General features: G+C 38.1%; 1 protein-coding gene across 1 annotated transcript in view; it reads left to right on the forward strand.

Annotated features, from left to right (window-relative positions):
- EDA2R (ectodysplasin A2 receptor) overlaps nucleotides 1-20,961 on the forward strand; it is a 65,475-nt gene extending 44,514 nt beyond the window's left edge. The window contains exons 4-9 of the mRNA XM_027608927.1: nucleotides 14,097-14,275; nucleotides 14,820-14,905; nucleotides 17,146-17,307; nucleotides 18,831-18,835; nucleotides 20,353-20,407; nucleotides 20,579-20,961. Coding sequence (XP_027464728.1) covers nucleotides 14,097-14,275; nucleotides 14,820-14,905; nucleotides 17,146-17,307; nucleotides 18,831-18,835; nucleotides 20,353-20,407; nucleotides 20,579-20,961 — 870 coding nt within the window. The remainder of the gene's footprint in view (nucleotides 1-14,096; nucleotides 14,276-14,819; nucleotides 14,906-17,145; nucleotides 17,308-18,830; nucleotides 18,836-20,352; nucleotides 20,408-20,578) is intronic.
- The last annotated feature ends 2,981 nt before the right edge of the window (nucleotides 20,962-23,942 follow it).

Genomic DNA, 23,942 nt, shown 5'->3' on the forward strand with positions numbered 1-23,942 from the left:
TCATGTGTCTTTTAGCCATTTGTACGTCTTCTTTGGAAAAATGTCAATTCATGTCTTCTGCCCATTTTTTTAATTGGACTTTTTTGTTTTTTGGGTGTTGAGTTTCATAAGCTCTTTATATATTTTGGATACTAATCCTTTATCAGATATGTCATTTGAAAATATCTTCTCCCATTTCATAGGTTGCCTTTTAGGTTTGTTGATTGTTTCCTTCACTCTGCAAAACCTTTTTATTTTAAAGAAGTCCCAATACTTGGTTTTTGCTTTTCTTTCTCTTGTGTCAGGAGAAATGTCCACAAAGAAGTTGCTACAGCCAATGTCAAAGAGGTTACTGCCTGTGTTTTTCTCTAGGACTTTTATGGTTTCAAGTCTCACATTTAGGTCTTTAATGTGAGATTTAATGGGATTGATAATGAACTATCAGAAAGAGAAATTAAGAAAAAATAACCAGAAGAGACTGTCTTCTTTCCATTGGATAGTCTTTCCTGCTTTGTCAAATATTAATTAGCCATATAATTGTGAATCCATTTCTGGGTTTTCCATTCTGTACCATTGATCTATTTGTTTATTTTTATGCCAGTACCATACTGTTTTGATTACTAGATCTTTGTCATGTAACCTTAAGTCTGGAATTGTAATGCCCCCACCTTTGCTTTTCTTTTACTAGGTTGTTTTGACCATTCAGGGTCTTTTGTGGTTCCATACAAATTTTGGTATTGTTTGTTCTAGCTCTGTGAAAAATGCTGTTGGTGTTTTGATAGGACTGCATTAAATGTGTAGATTGCTTTGGGTACTAGAGACATTTTAACAATATTTGTTCTTCCAATACATGTGCATGGAATGTTTTTCAATTTCTTTGTTTCATCTTCAACTTCTTTCATCTGTGTTTCATAGTTTTCAGAATACAGGTCTTTTACCTCTTTGGTTACGATTATTCAGTTATCTCATGGGTTTTGGTGCAATTGTAAATGGGATTGATTCCTTGCTTTCTCTTTCTGCTGCTTCATTGTTGGTATATAGAAATGCAACAGATTTCTATACGTTGATTTTTATCCTGTAACTTTACTGAATTCATGTATCAGTTCTAGCAAATTTTTTTTTTTTTGGTGGAGCTTTTCAGGGTTTCTGTATAGAGTATCATGTCATCTGCAAATAGTGAACTTTTGACTTTTTCCTTGCTCATTTGGATACTTTTTTTATTTCTTTTTGTTGTCTGCTTGTTGTGGCTAGAACTTCCAATATTATGTTAAATAACACTGGTGAGAGTGGACATTCCTTTCTTGTTCCTCACTATAGAGGAAAAAAGAAATAAAGGCCATATAAGAAAAGCTGTTTTTCCCCATTGTGTAATAGATTAGGTGTTGAGTTGTATAAGTTTTTTATATATTTTGGGTAGTAACCCTTTATCAGATATGTCATTTGTAAATATCTTCTCCTATTCAGTAGGTTGCCTTTTAGTTTCTTGTGATGTAGTTTTAATTTGGTGTTTAATTAGCCTGCCTCATTGGATGTTAGGATATATTTTCTCTTCTTTAATTTTTTTGGAAGATTTTGAAAAATATTACTGTTAATTATTTAAATGCTTGTAGAATTCACCAGAGTAGCCATCTCATTCTGGATTTTTCTTCATTGAGAGGTTTATGATGATTCATTTAATCTCTTTGTAATAGATCTGTTGATACTGTCTATTTCTTCTTGAGCCAATTTAGGTTATTTGTGGATTTCTAGGAATTTGTCCATTTCATCTAGATTATATACTTTGTTGGTGTATAATTTTTCATATTATTATCTAATAATCCTTTTTATTTCTGTAAATTTGGTTGTATTATCCCCACTTTCATTTTGGATTTTAGTTATTTTTATATATCCTTTATTTTCTTTTGTGGTATACCTAAAAGTTTATCAACTTTGTTGATCAATTTTGTTGTTCAAAGAGTGAACTTTTTGTTTCATTCATTATATAGTTTTTCTACAGTATTTTATTTATCTCTACTCTAAGTTTTATAATTTCCTTTTTTTCTCCTAATTTTTGGTTCATCTTTCTAATTTTTCAAGGTGTAAAGTTAGGTTATTGACTTGAGATCTTGTTTTTTCTCTTTGTAATGTAGGCATTTACTGGTTTTTAACTTCCAAGTACTACTTTATTTGCTGTATCCCATACATTTTTGAATTGTGTTCTTATTTTCATTCATCTCTAAATAATTTCTAGTTTTCCTTGTGATTTTTTTCTTTGACTCATTGGTTATTTTAAGAGTGTGTTATTTAATTTCATATGTATATATTTTCCCGTTTTCTTTCTGTTACTGATTTAGAGCTTTATTATATCATGGTCAGAAAAGACAGTTTGTATGATTTTGTTTGTTTGTGTTCGTTTTTTTTTTTTTAGACTTGTTTTGGAACCAAACAGATAGTCTATTCTGCAGGATGTTCCATGTGCAATTGAGTATAATGAACATTCTTCCTTTATTGTTTGTAATGTTCTATATGTCAATTAGGTTTAATTGGTTTATGGTGTTTAAAGCCTTCTATACCATTATAGTTAGTCTCTATAGATATGCAAACCATTTTGGAAAGTAGAGTACTGTAATCTCCAAATAATTTTGTAGAAGTGCTATCACTCACTTAAATTCCGTCAATGGTTGCTTAACAAATTTGGGGCTCTGTTGTCTGGTTTATATGTATTCATAATTGTATTTTCTTGATGTAGTGATCCTATATTAATATATGTTCTTCCTTAAATATAGATGTTCTTCTTTTTTTTTTTTCAAGACTGTATTTAAATTCAAGTTAGTTAACAAATAGTGTAGTATTAGTTTCAGGGGTAGAATTTAGTGATTCATCACTTCCATATAACACCGAGTGCTCATTACAACAAATGCCTGCCTTAATGCCCACCAATCATTAAACCCACCCCCTCACCTATCCCCCATCTAGCAACCCAAAGTTTGCTCCCTATAGTTAAGCGTCTGTTATGGTTTGTCTCCCTCTCTGCTTTTATCTTATTTTATTTTTCATTCCCTTCCACTATGTTCATCTCTTTTGTTTCTTAAATTTACAAGGATGAGTAAAATCATATGGTATTTGTCTTCCTCTGACTAATTTATTTCACTTAGGATAATACACTCTAATTTCATCCACATCATTGCAAATGGCAAGATTTCGAGTAATATTCCATTATATATATATATATATATATATATATATATATATATATATATACACACACACACACACACATATGGATATATATGTTTTGTAATAGTCCATCATATTCCATCATATATATGTATATATAGCACCTCTTCTTTATCCATTCATCAGTGGATGGACATCCAAGCTCTTTCTATATTTTGGCTATTATGGATAATGCTGCTATAAACATTGGGATGCATATGACCCTTTGAATCACTCTTTTTATCCTTTGGGTAAATACCTAGTAGTACAATTGCTGGGTCGTAGGGTAGTTCTATTTTTAACTTTTGAAGGAACCTCCATCCTGTTTTTCAGAGTAGCTGTACCAGTTTGCATTCCTACCAACACCATAAAAATTCCCATTTCTCTGCACCCTCGTCAACATTTGTTGTTTCCTGAGTTGTTAATTTTAGCCATTCTGACTGGTGTGAGGTGGTGTCTCAATGTGGTTTTGATTTGTATTTCCCTCATGATGAGTGATGTTGACATTTTTTTCATGTGTCTGTTAGCCATTTGTGTGTCTTCTTTGGAGAAATGCCTGTTCATGGCTCCTGCCCATTTCTTAACTAGATTTTTTTTGGGGGGGGTTGAGTTTGATAAATTCTTTATCTATTTTGGATATTAACCCTTTATCTGATTTGTCATTTGCAAATATCTTCTCCCATTCCTTTGGTTGCCTTTCAGTTTTATTGACTGTTTCCTTTCCTGTGCAGAAGGTTTTTATATTGGTGAAGTCCCAACAGTTCATTTTCACTTTTGTTTCCCTTGCTTCCAGAGACGTGTCTAGTAAGAAGTTGCTGCAGCCAAGGTCAAAAAGATTGCCGCCTGTGTTCTCCTCTGGGATATTGATGGCTTCCTGCCTCACATTTAGGTCTTTGATCCATTTTGAACTTATTTTTGTGTATGGTGTAAAAGAGTGGTGCAGTTTCATTCTTCTCCATGTTGCTGTCCAATTTTCCTAACACCATTTGTTGAAGAGACTATCTTTTTGCCATTGGATATTCTTTCCTGCTTTGTCAAAGATTAGTTGACTATAGGGTTATGGGTCCATTTCTGGATTCTCTATTCTGTTCCATTGATCTATGTGTCTGTTTTTGTGCCAGTAACGTGCTGTTTTGTTAATTACAGCATTGTAATATAGCTTGAAGTCCAGAATTGTGATGTCTCCTGCATTGGTTTTCTTTTTCAACATTATTTTGGCTATTCAGGGTCCTTTCTGGTTCTATACAAATTTTAGAATTCGTTGTTCTAGCTGTGTGAAAAAATACTAGTGTTATTTTGATCGGGATTGCATTGAATGTGTAGCTTGTTTTGGGAAGTATAGACATTTTAACAATATTTGTTCTTCCAATCCATGATCATAGAATGCTTTCCGTCTCTTTGTGTCTTCCTCAATTTCTTTCATATGTGTTCTATAGTTTCCAGACTACAGATCTTTTACCTCTTTGGTTAGATTTATTCCTAGGTATCTTATGGTTTTTGGTACAATTGTAAATGGGCTCGATTCCTTGATTTCTCTTTCTGCTGCTTCATTATTGGTATACAGAAATGCAACAGACCTCTGTGCATTGATTTTATAACCTGCAACTTTGCTAAATTCCTGTATCAGTTCTAGCAAATTTTTGGTGGAATCTTTTGGGTTTTCTACATAGAATATCATGTCATCTGTGAAGACTGAAAGTTTGACTTCCTTGATGATTTGGATGCATTTTGTTCGTTTTTTGTTTGTTTTTTGTTTTGTTTTGTTTTTGTTTTTTGCTGATTGCAGAGACTAGGACTTTCAATACTATGTTGAACAACAGTGGTGGGAGTGAATATCCTCATCTTGTTCCTGACCTTAAGGGAAAAGCTCTCAGTTTTTCCCCTTAAGGATATTATTGGTGGGTCTTTTGTATATGGCCTTTATGATGTTGAGGTATGTTCCTTCTATTACTATTTTCTTGAGGGTTTTTATGAAGAAAGGATGCTGTATTTTGTCAAATGTATGTTTTGCATCTATTGAGAGGATCATGTGGTTGTTATCCTTTCTTTTATTAATGTAATGTATCACGTTGATTTTTAGGGGGTATTGAACACCCCTGCCATCCTGGAATAAATACCATTTGTCTTGGTGAATAATCCTTTTAATGTACTTTTGGATTCCATTAGTTAGTATCTCATTGAGAATTTTTGCATGAGGGTTTATCAGGGATATTGGTCTATAATTCCCCTTTTTAGTGGGTCTTTGTCTGGTTTGGGGATCAAGATAATGCAGGCTTCATATAATGAGTTTAGAAGTTTTCCTTCCATTTCCATTTTTGGGACAATTTGAGAAGAATAGATACTAACTCTTTAACTGTTTGGTGGGTTTCCCCTTAGAAGCCATCAGGCCCTCGACTCTCCTTTATTGGGATTTTTTTTTTTTAACTGATTCAATTTCTTTGCTGATTATGTGTCTGTTCAGACTGTCTATTTCTTCCTGATTCAGTTTTGGTAGCTTATATGTTTCTAGGAATTTATCCATTTCTTCCAGATCGCCTAATTTGTTTGCATACACTTGCTAATAATATTCTCTTATAGTTGTTTGTATTTCTATGGCATTGTTCGTGATGTCTCCTCTTTCATTCATGATTTTATTTATTTCAATACTTTGTCTTTTCATTTTGATAAGTCTGTCTAGAGGTTTATCAGTCTTGTTAATTCTTTCAAAGAACAAGCTCCTAGTTTTCTTGATCTGTTCTACTGTTTTATTGATTTGTATGTCATTGGTTTCTGTTCTAAGGTTTATTATTTCCCTTCTCCTGCTGGCATTAGGCTTTATTTGCTATTCTTTTTCCAGCTCCTTTAGGTGTAAGGTTACATTGTGTATTTGAGATTTTTACTGCATCTTGAGAAAGGCTTTTATTGCTATATACTCTCCTCTTAGGACAGCCTTTGCTGCATCTCCAAGGTTCTGAACTGTCATGTTTTCATTTTCAGTTGCTTCCATGTATTTTTTTTTTCATTCTTCTTTAATTTCCTGGTTAACCCATTCATTCTTTAGTGGGATGATTTTTAACCTCCATGTGTTTGTGGTTGTTCCAAATATTTTCTTGTGGTTGACTTCAAATTTCATAGCACTGTGGTCTGAAAATATGCATGGTATGATCTCAAGTCTTTTTGTAGTGGTTGAAGCCTGATTTGTGATCCTGTCCATGATCTATTCTGGAGAATATTCCATGTGCACTCAAAAAGAGTGTGTAGTCTGCTGCTTTTGGATGAAATGCTCTGAATATATCTGTTAAGTCCATCTGGTTCTGTGTGTCGTTCAAGGCCCTTGTTTCCTTGTTGATCTTCTGCTTAGATGATCTGTCTCTTGATGTGAGTGGGATGCTAAAGTCCCCTACTATTATTGTATTATTATCAATCATGTTCTTTAAGTATTTTATTAATTGATTTATGTATTTGGCTGCTCCCAAGTTAGTACAAATATTTAAAATCATTAGATGTTCTTGCTGAATGGATGCTTTTACTATGATATAGTGCCCTGTTTCATCTCTTGTTATGGTCTTTGTTTGAAAATCTAGTTTGACTGATATAAGTATGGGTACTCCAGCTTTCTTTTGATGTTCATTAGCATGGTAAATGATTCTCCACCCCCTCACTTTCAAACTGGAGGTGTCTTTGGATCTAAAATGAGTCTTTCGTAAGTGGCATATTGACGGTCTTTTTTTTTTTATTCATTTTGATATCTTATGCCTTTTGATTGGAGAATTTATTCCACTTACATTCAGAATAATTATTGATATATATGAATTTAGTGCCAGTGTATTACCTGTAAAGTCTCTGTTTCTGTCTAGTCTTTGTTGCTTTTGGTCTCTCTTTCCCTGTCAAATGGTCCCCTTTAATATTTCTTGCTGAACTTGTTTAGTGTTCATGAACTCCTTTAGTTTTTGCTTGGAAACTATATCTCTCCTATATTGAATGACAGCCTTGCTGGTTAAAGTATTCTTGGCTGTATATTTTTCCTTGTAGCATGTTGAATGTTTCCTTCCACTCTCTTCTGGCCTGCCAAGTTTCAACAGACAGGTCTGCTGCTACCTTATGTGTCTACACTTGTAAGTTAAGGACCTTTTACCCATGACATCAAAAACTAATGTTGGCTAACTGAACATAATTTTTTTTTTTAAAAAAGTTCTTTTCCCTAGCTGCTTTCAGAATTCTCTTTTTACCCTTGTATTTTGCAAGTTTCACTATGATATGTCTTGGTGTTGACTTGTTTTTGTTGATTTTGAGGTGAGTTCTCTGTGCTTCTTGGATTTGAATGTGTATTTCCTTCCCCAGATTAGGGAAGTTCTCAGCTGTAATTTGTTCAAATAAACCTTATGCCCCTCTTCCCCCACTCTTCTTCTGGGGCTCCTGTGATATGGATATTATTTTGCTTTATGGACTCACTGAGTTTCCTAAGGCTGCATGCATGATCTAATAGTTTTCTTTCCCTTTTATTTTCAGCTTCATTATTTTCCATAATTTTATCTTCTATATCACCAAATCTCTCCTGTTTCTTCAATCCTTGTTGTGATTATATCCAGTCAGTTTTGCATCTCAGTTGTAGCATTTTTTTTATGTCAACCTGACTACTTTTTAGTTCTTTTGTATCTGTAGCAAGGGTTCCTCTGGTGTCTTTTATGCTTTTTTTAAGCACAGCTAGTAGTCTTATGACTGCTGCTCTAAATTATTGTTCAGATATATTGCTTATATCTGTTTTGAGCAAGTACTTGGCTGTGATTTCTTCCCGACCTTTCTTTTGGGGAGAATTCCTCCATCTTGTCATTTTGGCTAAGTTTCTGTCTTTTGCATGTTTTATAAGCTTGTTATCTTTCCTACATCTGAAAGTAATGCTATATTAAAAAGGGGTCATACACTGCCCAGGGCCTGGCACTTCAGCAGGTGTTTCTTGTGTATGCTGTGTGCACTTTGGTGTTGAGTTTTGGCTGCTTTTTCCCACTGGTTCAACCTCTGCAGAGTTCCTCCTTGCTTGTAGTGGGGAGTGTTTGGACCTTTAACTAGGTGTGTTTTGATTTGTTTGTTCAAATAAGCCTTGAAAAAAAAGAAAAAAGGTCTGATAAAAAAAGAAAAAAAGTAACAGGAACAAATAAAAACAATCATAAAACTATAAGCCTAATTCTACAGAGAAAAAGAAAAAGAAAAGAGAAAAAGAATCCTGAGCCACCCAAAAAGAGAAAAGGAAATGGAAAAAAGAAACAAAACTATAAGCCTGATTCTAAAGAATAGAAAAAAAAAAAAAAAAAAGTAAAGCCTGGTCCTATTTCCATCAGAACCGCTGGTGACCCTTTGAAGCACTCTATGATCAGCAGACCTTGTGCATGCAGGGTTCTGCCTATGCTGGTCTTCTGGGGGAGAGGCCCTATGCACTGGCTCAGAGTCAGGCATGCCCCAGTACATATGCACTTGCCAGGCACAGGGGTCAGGTTTTGGTGTAAGCAGATCCCCCTTCTTCTTGGGGCCACTGTGTTGCTCTCTGAAGTCCAACTGTGTTGTTGGCGAGGGGATAAGTGGCTCCACCCCACTCTCTTGTCCCCAGACAGGGGAATCTCACACCCCCCTCTGTTTAGGAAGCCCTCACAGAATAGCAGGAGCCTTCAGCCCACCCAGCACTATAGCACTCCTGCATTTTATCTTTGGTGCTTGACTGGGATTCAAAAGTCTAAATCTTAGAGGACCTGGCACTACTTGTGCCTATCCCCATCCTCTAGTGTGGAACCTCACCCTGATGTGTTTGGTGTGCTTTGTCCCAGAAAAACAGTCCCTTGCCTGTGTGGTGCATGGAATCTATGGTGTAGCATAATGAAATACAGCAACCAGGTTATTCACCATCTGCACGTCCCCTGTTGATGAAAAGCTGGCACCTGCAGGGTCTTTTGTCCTTGGAGAGGCAATAAACCTTCTTTCAAATGTATTCCAGGAAGGGGAAGAGTCTCTCCCAGTGTGACCCAGGATATCCCTATACCACATTGTATGCTCCTAGGCTAGCTCCCTCCTCCTCCCCAGGAGTGCATGCCATAGTTCCACTCTGGTGAAAGTCGTGTACTTCCAAAACCTCAGAGTTTGAGCTCCATACACTGTTTGCAAAAAGCCTGCAACACTCAATACCCCTCACTCTCCACTCCTTGGTCCAGAGAGCTTTTCTTCTTGTGCGAACCTGATGCTGCACTCTTGCAACCCCTCTCTCTTTCTCTCCTTTTTCTCTCTTCATGGAAAGGATTCCCTCCCCTCCATGGCACCAGTTTTTCTTTCCCCCAGTTCACTTCCATGCACCTCAGCACCTGCCACATTATCTCTCTCCAACCATAGATATCTTTTTCCCAGTCCTCAGGTTGTTTTCATGGGTGTTCTAAGTGATCTGACCTCAATACAGCTGTCTTCAAGGGATGAGGAAAGCCCACGGTCCCCTTACTTCTCTGCCATGCTAACTACTCCACCTCTTCTTTGTTTTTATAGAATTTTTTGTTCACAGTCTATTTTGTATGACATCAGTATAAACACCCCAGATCTCTTTTTGTTACTATTTGCAAGGAATATGTTTTTTATCCTTTTACTTTCAACAATCTGTGTGTTTGGATCTAAAGTTAATCTCTTGTAGGCTGTATATGGGTGGGTCATGTTTGTTGTTGTTGTTGTTGTTGTTACTGTTGTTTTTTATCCAGTCTACCAATCTGCCTTTGGAGCACTTAAAACATTGACATTAAGAGAAATACTGAAAAGAGAGAGAGAAAAAGAAATACTGATAAGAGAGTACTTCTTACATTTTGTTATTTGTCTTATGTATGTTTTATACCATTTTTTGTCCCTCATTTCCTACATTATTACCTTTTTTGCTAGTTATTTTTTTTGCACTGAGGAGTTTTACTAATTCCTCTTTCATTTCTTTTGTGTATATTTTTAGTTATTTCCTTTTAGTTACCATGCAGATTCCCTTTAACATCCTGAATTTTAATGATGTAGTTTGAGTTGATACCAAGTTAACTTCAATAGCATACAAAAACTCTAATTTATAGTTTTGTCTCACCTCCCTTTATGTTATTATTGTCACTTTGGTTATTAATTATGAGCCCAATATCTTAGATTTATAATTATTATTATTTTTTCTTTTAAATCATATAGGACATAAAAGGTGGTGTGAAAAACTAAAAATGCAATAATGATGCCTTTTATATTTGCTCATGTATTTACCTTTACCAGAGATATTTATTTCCCTCTGTGGTTTTGAGTTACTATCCAGCATCCTTCAGTTTTAACCTGAAGAATTCCCTTTAGCATTTCTTGTAGTTTAGGTCTGGTAATATTAAACTGCCCCAGTTTTGTTTATCTAGAAATGTTTTAATTTCTCCTTCATCTTTGAAGAATTCTTTTTCTTGGCTAAGGAATAATTTGTTAGCAGTCTATTTCTTTTGACACATATGTCATCTTACTGCCTTCTAGCTTCCATATTTTTTGAGGAAAAATATGATCTCTTGTACTTGACAAGTTGTTTCTCTATTGTTGCATCAAGATTTTTTTCTTTGTTTTTGGCTCTGTACATCTTATTTGTAATATGTCTTATTATGGGTCTCTGAATTTTTCCTACTTCAAGTTCATTGAGCATTGTGGATGTGTTTATTAATGTCTTTCATCAAATTTGGTAAGTTTTTAGCCATTATTTCTTCAAATATTGTTTCTGCTTTTTTATTTCTCTCTTTTCCTTCTGGGAATCCCAATTGTTTGTTAGTCCACTTGTTGGTGTCTCTTAGGTTTTGTTTACTCTCTTCATTCCTTTTGTATTTCTGTTCCTCACACTTGATAATTTCAACTGTCCTCAAGTTTGCTCATTCATTTTTCTACCTGCTGAGAGCTGCTATTTAACTCTTGTAGTGATTTTTTCATTCAGTTAGTTTACTTTTCAGATCCAGGATTTCTGTTTGGTTTCTTTTTATAATTTTGATATTACCATTTTGTTCATACACTTATTTCTGATTTTTTTGTTCATGTTTTTCTTTGAATATATTTAAGATATTAGTCTTCTACTCTTTGTCTAGTAAGTCCAATGTCTGGACTTCCTCAGAAATACTTTCCATCAATTTTATTTGTTTCTTTAAATGAGCCATACATTCCTGTTTCTTTATATGTTTTGTCACTTTTTTGTTCAAAACTAATCATTATAATGTGACGTTAATCAGTTTTTTTCCTTCCTCACATTTAGCTTTTTTTAAAAAATTGTATTTATTAAAGGCTATATTAGTTCATTTATTTAGGTGTTTTTCCAAAATCCTTTTTCAAACACTGTATTCTTTCCCATATATGGTTATTTAGTCTGTGTTTATTTAGATCATGGTTAACTAATATTTTTATTTATTTATTTGAGAGGGAGAGCATGCAGGGGGGAGGGGGAGAGGGAGAGGGAGAAGCAGACTCCCCGCCGAGCATGGATCCCTATGTGGGGCTGGATCCCAGGATCCTGAGATCATGACCTGAGCCGAAGGCAGATGCTTAATGGACTGAGCCATCCAGGTGCCCCACTAATATTTTGATAGAGATTTCCTTGAGTGCCAGATATTTTAAAAAATAAAAATAAAATAAAATAAAAAAACCCACACACCTTTCCCAGTCTTTGCAGATTGGGTCTGTGCTGAAACACTCCTTCAACAATTAGCCAAACTTGCACTCAGCCTATGGATCAGCCCAATGTGTAAGCTTTGGGTCTTCTCCTTTTATAAGCATGTCTCTTGACCTAGGAATGCATGTGCCTTTCTAAATTCCCCCATATATATGGGTGCTTCTGAATGTTTTCATTTCCCAACACATTTCTCTCATTTTTTTCTAACCCTTCCAAGGTTAGGAAGTCTATCATGTTTCTTTGTTCGTAATTTCTTGCCCCAGATATCTGTGGTTTGTTAGTTTGCTTTGCAGCATTTTTTTAAATAAATGCCCACCCCTTTTCCAGTCTGAATTCTAAATTGAATGAAACAGAAGTGAAGACTTCATACCAGTCTTTTAGGTAGCCAACAGACAGGTTAGAACAGTCATACACAATAATTTATGAATAAGTTTTGCTCAATACATTCTGGAACTAGGGATGAAGGCCTCCCACTAAGAACACAGGCTGCTGCCACTTTAAGGTTGCCTCCACTTTAGGGCTGGTGCTGCTCAGGAGACTTGTGTAGTAAAGGCAAACAAAAATGGCATAAAACTTTCCTTTCATTTTCAAGTTGTCTTTTTTCTTGGTTCAGCATTTGCTTAATCACTGTAAATCTTTGTTTCCCAGAGTTCTGACAACTTTGATTCTGACAATTTCTGCATACTTTTCTTTTTTTTTAAAGAATTATTTATTTATTTGAGAAGGAGAGAGAGAGAGAGAGCACATGGGCAGGGGGAAGGGCAGAGGGAGAGGTAGGGAAATCCTCAAGCAGACACCCTGCTAAGCATGGAGCCTGATGTGGGGCTCAATCCTGGGACCCTGAGATCATGACCTGAACTGAAATCAAGAGCTGGATGCTCAACCAACTGAGCTACCCAGGTGCCCCTCTGTATGCTTTTCTGTTACTATGAGGAAATGAAGGCTTGGAGCTGTCACCTCCTCCATTTTCCTGATGTCCTGTCATTTTTAATATATTGATTTCAACATTTCTCTGGGTGTTACTGTGTACCAGAAAATCACAGTATAAATAAAATTAAGGCAGTTTTAAATTTAATTTAAGTATAAAGACAAAAACAGGCAGTTTTCTTGGGGCCAGGCCTGAGAGAGGCATGCATCATTTTATCCATGTTCCATTAGCTAGAAATTAGGCACCTGTACCCCCCTAACTACAGTGGGGTTAGGGAATGTTGGCTAGTGGTATTCTTAGGAAGAAAGGAGGTTTAGTTTGGCAAAAAATCAGCTGAATTCTGCCACAACTAGCAAATAGTTAATATCCCCTGATGACTAGAGTTGTATTTTGAGAAAAAAGCTATGATATATCAGGCAGGTGCCTTGTACCTAACTTAGAATGTCAGAGCTGGAAGAATATTTAGAGACTGTCTACTTCAGCCTCTTCAGATGTTGGGGCTTCTGATGCTCAAAAATGGAGAGAGGCTGGCTACAGTCACACTAAGTCAATATTAGACTTGAGGCAAGAACCAGCTGGATCACTCATCTCTCCTCTATATCACTGGCATTCAAACATTTTTTTTTTTACCACTACCAAGAGTAAGGAATACATTTTTTTTTATCACAACCTAACACATACTTGCATATATTTTATCTGTAAAAGTTTTACAAAACAATATTGAGGTATTGGTAGTGATTACAGCTATTTGTCAAATATTTCCACCTCCCCATCTTCTAGAACATTGTGGAATTGCATTTTCTTTTACTTGTGTAGTTACTAATAATCAGATGATATGTGTGATCAAAGACATGTGAGCAAAGTGAAATGGATCATTTCTGGAAGAAAGTAAGAGCCAGTGGCAATTCACAAAGTTCTCTTTTCCCTGATGCTCCAATCATGGCAACACAAAGATAAAGCCTTTGCCACCTCGTGTAGCCCAGTGAGAATAATATAAACCATAGCTCCTACTAGACCTCTGGTAGGCAAATAGGGTGAGTGAGAACTAAACTTTTGTTCTTTTAAGACACTGAGATTTGGAATTTGCTTTTTGCCTTAGCATAACCTAGCCTATGCTGACTGATACTTAGCATTAGTATATGAACTCTGATATTTTATATCATTATTTTGTTTTGTTTTTCAATTTCAATGTTGATCTCAAACTGGTAAATTTATTTTATGATTCATAAATATGTTGCAACTTGCAGTTTGTAAAACATTACTGTATATGATGTCCATTTGTCCCATAGCTGATCCTCTCCAAATTTCTGTTGAGCAATGTTAGTGATTCCCGTCTCTCTGCAGGATTGTGGTTATGGAGAAGGTGGAGATGCATACTGCACAGCCTGCCCTCCCCGCAGATTCAAAAGCAGCTGGGGCCACCATAGATGTCAGACTTGCATCACCTGTGCTGTCATCAATCGTATCCAGAAGGCCAACTGCACAGCTACCTCTAATGCTGTCTGTGGGGACTGTCTGCCTAGGTGAGCCTGCTGTGTGAGACCAAGCTTTCCTGGACCTTTTGTATTCCTTGGAGGTCTTTTTCATCCTTACCTCTCAGAGTCTAGTTGAAGTATTCTAACTGTTCATATCATGATGAGCTTAAGCTCCCATGAGAGAGAAGCAGTGTCTTCTCATGATCCGCCTACAAAGTGCCTAGCACATGGTCAGCCACAGATGAATACTTAACAACTTTTTCATCATGCTGGCATGCTTAAGCCAAGGCCCAAGATTCAAGATAAATCTCACTGTAGATTATAAAGCAGTTGATTTCAAAGCACTTCTCCCCTCTCTTGTAAGACTAATTCCCTTTTTAGCTATCGGGTATGGTTAATGGGGAAGGAGGTGGAACATCTGGGACTCTGATTCAGAATCAGACATAGAGGCAGAGCATTCATGAGGATTCCAGATGGGTGCTGGCTTCCAGGAGGGCAAGACTTTTAGAAGTTGCTTATGGTCTCAGTAAGGACCACCCCACATGCATTGCTTATTTTATTACCTTGCCATTCCTTATTGCTCTGACCATAGATTCTACCGAAAGACACGTATTGGAGGACTGCAGGACCAAGAGTGCATCCCATGCACAAGACAGACACCCACCTCTGAGGTTCAGTGTGTGTATCCAGTTCTCTTCTCTTGTTTTCCTCCAACCCATTGAGTGGTAGCAAGTTAGGGGAGTAAAGACTTCCCCTACCCCCTGTACTCCTTCCTGTAGAGCAGATTGACAAGAGAAACAGTTAACATTTGATTTCTTATTTCACAATACATTATCTGCCTAACCCTCTTTACATCATCTGAAAATAATTTAAGTCACGATAATCACCATTCTTTTTTTTTTTAAGATTTTATTTATTTATTTGACAGAGAGAGACAGCGAGAGCAGGAACACAAGCAGGGGGAGTGGGAGAGGGAGAAGCAGGCTTCCTGCTGAGCAGGGAGCCCGATGTGGGACTCGATCCCAGGACCCTGGGATCATGACCTGAGCCGAAGGCAGACGCTTAGCGACTGAGCCACCCAGGCGCCCGATAATCACCATTCTTCATACCTTATGAGATGGCTGTCTAGGTCTAATGAATTAATAGATTTAGAAAACACTATAAATTATATTTGTGCACTTATAGATGATAATGATGATGATAATATGAGGTTTAAAGGAGTCTCTATTGCTTAGGAATAGTAAAAGCCTGAATGAAGTACTAGGATCTAGTCTATGCCCATACCACTATCCATTTTTCTATCTATCATTTTTATCTATTTACCATCTATATATATACTCACTCTTTTAAAATTATTGATATTTTTATATTATGAAATACTTCAAATATGTAGAAATATTTAAAATGAAGAAAAATATAAAAATGGTTAGTTGCGGGCGCCTGGGTGGCTCAGTTGGTTAAACATCTACCTTTGGCTCAGGTCATGATCCTGGGGCCCTGGGATCAAGTCCCACATCAGGCTTCCTGCCCAGCAGGGAGTCTGCTTCTCCTTCTGCCCTTACCCCCTGCTCGTGTTCTCTCTCTCTCTCTCTCAAAAATAAATAAATAAAATCTTTATTAAAAAAGGTTAGTTGTGCAACATCCAAAATTAATAAATTCTAACATTTTGCATGTTTACTTCAGATTTTCTTAAAAAGAACAAAGATTCCACAGGTTTAATAGAATTCCTTTTATTTTCCTAAAGATTTTGTTTATTTATTTGAGAGAGAGAGATCATGAAGGAGGGGCAGAGGGAGAGGGAGAAACAGACTGCCCTCTGAGCAGGGAGCTTGAAGCAGGGCTCAATCCCAGGACCCTGGGATCATGACCGGAGCCAAAGGCAGATGCTTAACCAACTGAACCACCCAAGCACCCCTATAGAATTCCCTTTTGGATCCTCTCTGAATTTCATTCTCTCCCTATTTCTCCAGAGGTAACCACTGTCATAAAACTATATGTTATGCACAAACAATGAATCATGGAACACTACATCAAAAACTAATGATGTAATGTATGGTGATTAACATAACAATAAAAATTTAAATATTAAAAAAAAACTGTATGCATCCTGTTGGTAGGCTATGCTGCAGTAACAAACCCCTAAATCTCAGTGACTTAATACAACAAAAGTTTATTTTTCACTATACAAAGACATTCCTCCATCTTGTGGCTATACCATCTAGACCATGTGGCTCCTAGGTTGATGGAACAGGGAAGATATGGAAGAGACATAGTGGCTTTTAACTACTTCAGTCTGCAAGGGACACACATTACTTTCACTCATGGTCCATTGACTAGAAGTACTCTGATGGCCTAACTACAAGGATGTATAGGAAATGCAGGGAAGCATGTGGATAATTGGTGAGCACTATGATTCTACCAAGCCCTTCACCGATGTTTTAATACTTGTATTTTTTGGTGATAGATGTTTTATATAAATTACTTCAAGTTACTCACTTTACCCAATTTGCCTTTTCCCTTCTGGATTATTTATATTGATCCATACAGGTCTTTTATTTTAAGTTATATAATAATATTATATCATTACATGATTTATTTATCCTGTACCTTACTGATGAAAATTTTAGTTTGTTTCCAGTTTTCTAGGTTATATAACTAGATGTGACATGGAAACACCATAAAATATGTGTATCTTCAAATAATTATATTAACTTGTACCATACCAACAGTATATGCAAGTTCTTCCATTTTGTTCTTTATGTTTTTGCCTTCTCTACAAAGAATTAAAACCAGCTTAGCAGCCCTAACTGGGGAAGGTCCTAGGAAGAGGATAGTGGCTTAAGGAAGTTCAGGCCCAGTGTCAGGGTGACTATTGACTGCCCACAGTGACTGACTTCCCCCACTTTCTTGTCTCACAGGTGCCTTCCAGTTGAGCTTAGTGAAAGCAGATGTACCCACAGTGCCCCCTCAGGAGGCCACACTTGTTGCACTGATGAGCAGTCTGCTCGTGGTGTTTACCCTGGCCTTCCTGGGGCTCTTCTTCCTCTACTGCAAGCAGTTTTTCAACAGACATTGCCAGCGTGGTAAGGGTAGCTGCTTCACATATTACATGTATCAGGAGCAAGGCTCTGATTAGCAGAAGAGAGGAATTTTCTGGGGTTGAGAATTAATGGGCCTTCCCTACAGTGTTGAAAAACTTCAGGGGTGGACTATCTGTGGGTGGCAACAGAAAGCATGGGGCTTCAGAGACAACTGAAGCCAACCCTGCAAGTTTATGGAACCTGATTCATTAAGGTAGAGGGGTTCATAAAGGAACACAACATCATGAGAAAAACCTTGGGGAAGGAATCTGGATACCTAGGTTCTAAATCAACCTATATATAGCTATGCAACTTTAGACAAGTCATCTAGCTTCTTTGAGCCTCTTTATCCCTAATCTTTAAAATGAGAGTTGGTGTTGGATTAGTTGGTTTCTAAGTTCTTTTCCAGTTCTTCATTTCTACTTATATGTATAGATTCTGGAGCTTGTCAGGAATGGAGGATGAATGGCTGATTTTGAGACATGACTGTAATAAAAGTGGGTGAGGTCTTGGGCAACTGTTACCAGTATAGTAATATCCCAAATGTGGGTAACTGAGAGCCCAGTTTCCAGAGGAGTTGGTGGACCCAGACATTTTTCCCCAGACAATACTGACACCCAAAGAGCTCATACCCAGCCCATAGGAGATTGCCATGGAAATTGCAGATGGAAGGTCATATTTAAAGTCAGGAGTACCATTGTGATCTATTTTCAGCACAACTCTAGCCATTAGCCAAAACTATGGGACAGAAAGTCCAGGTCACTGAAGGCAAAGATGGGAGGAGATAGGATGATGGGCTGGCCAGCAATAGGCAACGGGTTAAAACAGGAGCCCAGAGTACTAAGGTTCAGTGCAGCTTTAGTGTCATTGAATTCCTGAGAGCTAGGCAGAGACACCTAAACAGGAATCCAGGCTAGTGAATAGAGTTTATTTAGTAAGAAAGGGGGAGGATAAAGTTTCTTAGATACACTGGTGCTCAGACTCCTCTTCAACCCACTGGATACTGGGCCCAAAACAATATCACTTTTTTAACTTCTCTCTATGTGGGAAGATCTCTTTTACATAGACCTCCTTGGGTAAGTTTGGCTTTAGGCCATGCCAGATAATCTATAAAAGGCCTAGCATATAGGTTTGGCTTAAGTAGTGGTGACTCTAGCACTTCATGGGCTACAGGGCACAAAGGGAACACTGTTATGCCTTTATGACCCCTCTCAAGCTCTGCTTCTTTCTCCTCTACTATTTGGTGGATCTTGGAACATTGTGGTTGAGGGTGGACCATCTTGTTTCTGACTTTGGAACCAGTTTCTCAAATAAGAAAGCTGTTGCCCAGTCCCTGGGCATGGGCATAAAACATGGGCAGTGAAACATTTGGGCCCCGCAGCCCAAAACGATGAAGATGAGGCAACATCTGAGAGTTGCTTTTGTCCCTCCTCTTGCCTCAGGAAAGGAGAAATGGGTAACCTGTCTCTGCTCCTCCCCTCTCTTCAAGATAATAATGAAGTACTCTTCTCTGGGGATATGAGGGCAGGTAGCTCCCTCAGGGTCTCCAAAGGAGAAAGAGGATTTTTTTTTTCACTTGGAGAGGGTGTTTATCAGGAGTCACTAACTCACATGCATACTGGAGTCATATAAGGGAAATCAGTGTGTGAATTAGAGTCAATATATGGTGTAATAGAGAGGAGTAGGGACTATGGCAAACTAAAGAGCTAGTTCATCTCCTGTCCAAAGGGGAATCTGCTACTCAGCTCCAGGTGGTTCATTCTTTCTTTCCTTCTTTCCTTCCTCCCTTCCTTCTTTTCTTTTTTCTTTCTTTTTTCTTTTTTTTCTTTCTTCCTTCCTTCCTTTTTCTTTCTTTCTTTCTTTCTTTCTTTCTTTCTTTCTTTCTTTCTTTCTTTCTTTCTTTCTTTCTTTCCTTTCTTTCTTCTTTCTTTCTTTCTCTCTCTCTCTCTCTCTCTCTTTCTTTCTTTTCTTTCTTTCTTTCTTTCTTTCTTTCTTTCTTTCTTTCTTTCTTTCTTTCTTTCTTTCTTTCTTTCTTCTTTCTTTCTTTCTTTCTTTCTTTCTTTCTTTCTTTTTCTTTCTTTCTTTCTTTTTCTTTCTTCTTTCTCTTTCTCTTTATTTTACCATGGGGGAATATTCAATGTTTTAAGATCTTCTGAATTTTCAGAAGAATCCAGAAATCTGAATTTCTGTATGATAGTTTTAAGCTCTGATGATGAATTCTAATAATAAAATACATACATAGATACTGAATGAATGAATAAATGAATGAATGAGAAAATAAATAAATAAATAATAAATAAATAAATAAATAAATAAATAAATAAATAAATAAATAAAACAACCACAATGCAGAGGGTCAAACAAATACACATCCTGTGGGCTCTTAGTTTATAACCTGATGCTGTATCAGACTTATGCATGAAGCATGTACTACGTTTCTATCACTGCCGTAACAAATTACCACAAATTTAATGGCGTAAAACAAAACTCATTTATTATCTCTCCATTTCCATAGATCAGAAACTTTGTAGGCTTAGCTGGATCTCTACTTAAGAGTCTTACAAAGCCAAAATCAAGGTGTTCACAGGACTGTGTTCCTTTTTGGAAACTGGAGGAGAGAATCCAGTTCCTTGTTCATTCAGAAAGATGGAAGAATTCAGTTACTTGCAGTTATAGGGATGAGGTCCCATTTCCATGCTGTCTGTCAGTTGAGGGCCATTTACAGTTTCTAGAGACCATCTGCATTCTTTGGCTTATGACCCCTTTTCATTTTCAAAACTAGTTCATGTCACATCTCTCTGATATTCTCTCTGACTCTTCTGCTTTTATTCTTCTGCTTTTAAGAGCACATGTAATGACATTGGGGCCACCTGGGTAATACAAGATAATACCACTATTTTAAGGTCCATAATCTTAATTCCATCTGCAATGTGCCTCTTGCCATATGACACAACATAACACACAGGCATAACACCAAGGGATAAGGATCATGGAAGAAGAGGGTCAAAATCCTGCTGCCCACAAAGGGTTTCTCTTTCTCTGGAGAAATTGATCCTTTTTCTTGATCTACCACTAGGTAGCCTCAATTTGATACCCCAGTGTAAGTGTGTTTCCCAATTGTACCACCTCAGCCTGGCGCTAGGTACTTAGATCTCCAGGGAGGGGAAGGGGAGCACTACTTCCCAGACCCTGCCCATCTTGTACTCAGGACCAAGTGCTCCACTGAAAGGAGCTCCTGCCTTTGGGTGACCCAGTGGCTTTCTGCTTCAAGTTGCAGGAGGTTCGCTGCAGTTTGAGGCTGATGAGGCAGCAGAAGAGGAATCTCTCTTCACCATGCCACCTGGCCAGGAGACCAGTCCTGAGTCCCCACTGAGTGAAAGCATCTTTGAGACCCAGCCACTTAACCCCATCCCGGATGATGACTGCAGCTCAACTTGTGGCTTTCCCACACAGGAGTCTTTTACCATGGCCTCCTGTGCCTCAGAGAGCCACTCCCACTGGGTCCACACCCCCATCGAATGCACAGAGCTAGACCTGCAAACGTTTTCCAGTTCAGCCTCCTATACTGGAGCTGAGACCTTGAGGGGGGACACAGCTGAAAACTCTGAAGACAGACTGGAGTTCAGTATGCCCTTTGAAGTCCCCAGCCCTTAACTCTAGTAAGGTGAGCTGGAAAGGTGGGACAGAAAGACCAGAAACTGGGGACCACCCCCAAGGAATTTTCCTCTGGAATACTGTTGTTCAGTAGGGCTAGAGGTAGAGGAAGAGAAAGCTAGAAACACTGGAGGGGCAACAGTGGTTATGCTAATCTTTGGAGTCTGTCAGCTAAATATCACATTTCTGGGCCTACAATTGTCAAGGAAGTAGCCAGGTTGACATGATGCTGGTCTTTCTATCCTGGTCTTTTACAAGCTCTCTCAGGGCCTCACTGTCTAATAGTCATATTCAGTTATCTCTGCTCATGTGTACAAGCACCATGACACAATGGGAAAATATGTAAGTCTTGCCATCTGGCAGCCTGAAATCTACCTCTGTTCCTTAATAGCTATATGAACGTTGTGTAAGTCTTTTTACCTCTCTGAGCCCCAGGTCTTTAAACTATAAAAAGTAGAGTACTACTCACCTCATAAGTTCTTGTGAGGGTTGAGTAAGAAATGTATGTGCGTCTTTTATAGTGCCTGATGCATTAGAAATATTAAATCATGTTAATTTTCTTTCCTTCCCCAGCCCCAGTCCAATTTATATACCCCTCCATATTGACTACACTTGTCTGATCTAACACCCCTTCATGGTAAGCAGGTCAGGGTTTGTCAGCCTCGTTTTATAGAGATAGGAACTGAGACAGAGAGGGAAAATGATTTGCTCAAAGTCACAGAGCAAATCAATGGTAGAATTAAGCTAGAGCCCAGTTTGGGGGCTCCATTCCAGAGTTTGTCTAACTTTATCAATGAGACCATTGCCTACTTTCTCAGAGGCTTAAGTAGCATGAGACAATATAAGGCAGGAGAGTGGATAGATTCCTACTTTTCAACTAACCAACTACCTTTTAAAGCCCTTTTCCATATTTCTGCAGCTAAGATATTGTCCAGGCCCTCTGACTCCCCCTTCCCTACATCTACCTAAGAAAATGTGAACAACATGTAGGTGAAATCTAACACTGCTATCAAACCAGTCAGCTTAGTTATCTTCAAGGTTATCTAGCCCAACTTCCCTTCCAAGTCCTCCAATCCATGTTTGAGTTCCTTTTGTAATATCCCCAACAAATGTTTGTGTCACCTTTGCTCACATACTTACAGTGTCAGAGAGCTTACTACTGCCCAATGTGTATTGCAGCTATGACTGGTAGATTGGAGCTCAATGTAAAGAAAAACCTTCTGTCTCCCTGTAGTATCTACTCATGGGTCCTGGATCTGTCCTGTGGCCCATACAGACTTCATCTGCTTTCTCTGCCTTGTGACAGCCCTGAAGAGGTCTAAAGATAGCATTTCCTCTCTGGAATGTACCATTTTGTGTTTCTCTAGAGAATGTGGGGCTTAAAGCTGAACCCAGCTTCATGAGGAATGGTCTCACCAAGATAGAACAGGGTAGAACTATCATCAACCTAGCTAAGCGATGTATTTCTACTGTTTCTAATGTTTCAACCATTGACCTAAACTATTTTTTTTTTTTTGAGAGATGAGAGCAGGAGACTAATGAGATTGCTCCACAGATTTCTAACTTGCTCTGCTCCCTCCCTAGGTCTCTTGGGCTTCTGGCAGCCTTGCCCAGTCATTCTCTCTGGACTCTCCTGCTTTGTTCCTATACACAACAGTAGCAGGGGCCTGGGATGTAGTATCCACAACAGCCAGTACTCTATGATTGGGGCACATCCTATCCCATCCCACCAAAGTGTTGATTCTTTACCATTTTCCCAAGACTGACCTGCAGCATTTATTGCTTCCTTATTATAGCTAGCTTGGAGAGCCGGATTCTTTGGCCATGGAATGACCAGACATGTCCCTAGCTCAGCTTAATTATAGAGAAAAAGGGAGGGGATGCCAATGAATGGGGTAGAGTTTTACTGCTTGCATCTTGGTCAGGTGGACCTGAAGTGGAGGCCTCTCAGTACAGTACAGATATTGATATGTCTACCTAGCACTTTAGGGACAAAATCTAACCCTTCCCCTTTTAGCTCCTTCATACTGCCCCCCTCTATAGTACACACACACACACACACACACACACACACACACACACACACACACACACACACACCTCTACATGCATCTTGGGGGAGGCCTGACACCTTGATTCCCCATTCATCTCCTAGACATCTTTGGTTGGGACAACTCTGGAGCTAGCCCATTCGCCAGGGTCTTCCTCCCCACAGATAGGTCTCTTACCCTTCTTTAGTGGAGATTCAACTCAATGTCTTTTTGATCTTTTAAATGGTACTTCATAAAGTTCCTTTTATTTTTATTTATCTTCCTACTTTTGCCTCTTTTGTCCCTTCCTGGTGCCTGGTCTTCTAAAGCCCAAGGCTAAATCTCTAGATCTCAATGGCCAAACTCACTTCAGAGCTTTGGTCTTCGAAGTGACAGCGAAATTACTGAGGTCTGCAGTGGGGGAAATGAGGACTGAAGGTTCTCACTGAGGCCTGACTTTAGGGCAGCTCAAGGACCACTGGTGCTTTCTTGGTTTAGAATAGAACAAAATCAGTTTCTGAGCCCTCACCACCAGTTTCACATGCTTCTCAGAATAAAGTGGAACTTCACCCTCCAAGGCTGATGGCACAAGACAGATGAGAACCTCTGGGCTGAGATGTGAGCATCATGGATTGTTTTTGAGTCCCTCTTATGTCTATAATGGGCCACTTGAACTGATGCCCACTCCCTCACAGTGGATCAGATTTGAAGAAAAACAGTTCTCAGATGAGTAGAGCAACTATCTCCTTTCTTTGGGAACAGTGTATATAGCCCAGAATGCTGGATGTAACATAATTTGTAAAAACCCAAGATAGAGATAGGGCACAGTTATCCTAGGGGTGGAAATGCTGAAATTTACTGCATATACAGGTGTTGCACTTTATAGTTTGCAGTGTGTGTTTACAGCCATTATCTCTTGGATCTTTTTTAAGATTTTATTTATTTACTTGA

Source organism: Zalophus californianus, chromosome X (assembly GCF_009762305.2).
Source record: "Zalophus californianus isolate mZalCal1 chromosome X, mZalCal1.pri.v2, whole genome shotgun sequence".
NCBI lineage: Eukaryota > Metazoa > Chordata > Mammalia > Carnivora > Otariidae > Zalophus > Zalophus californianus.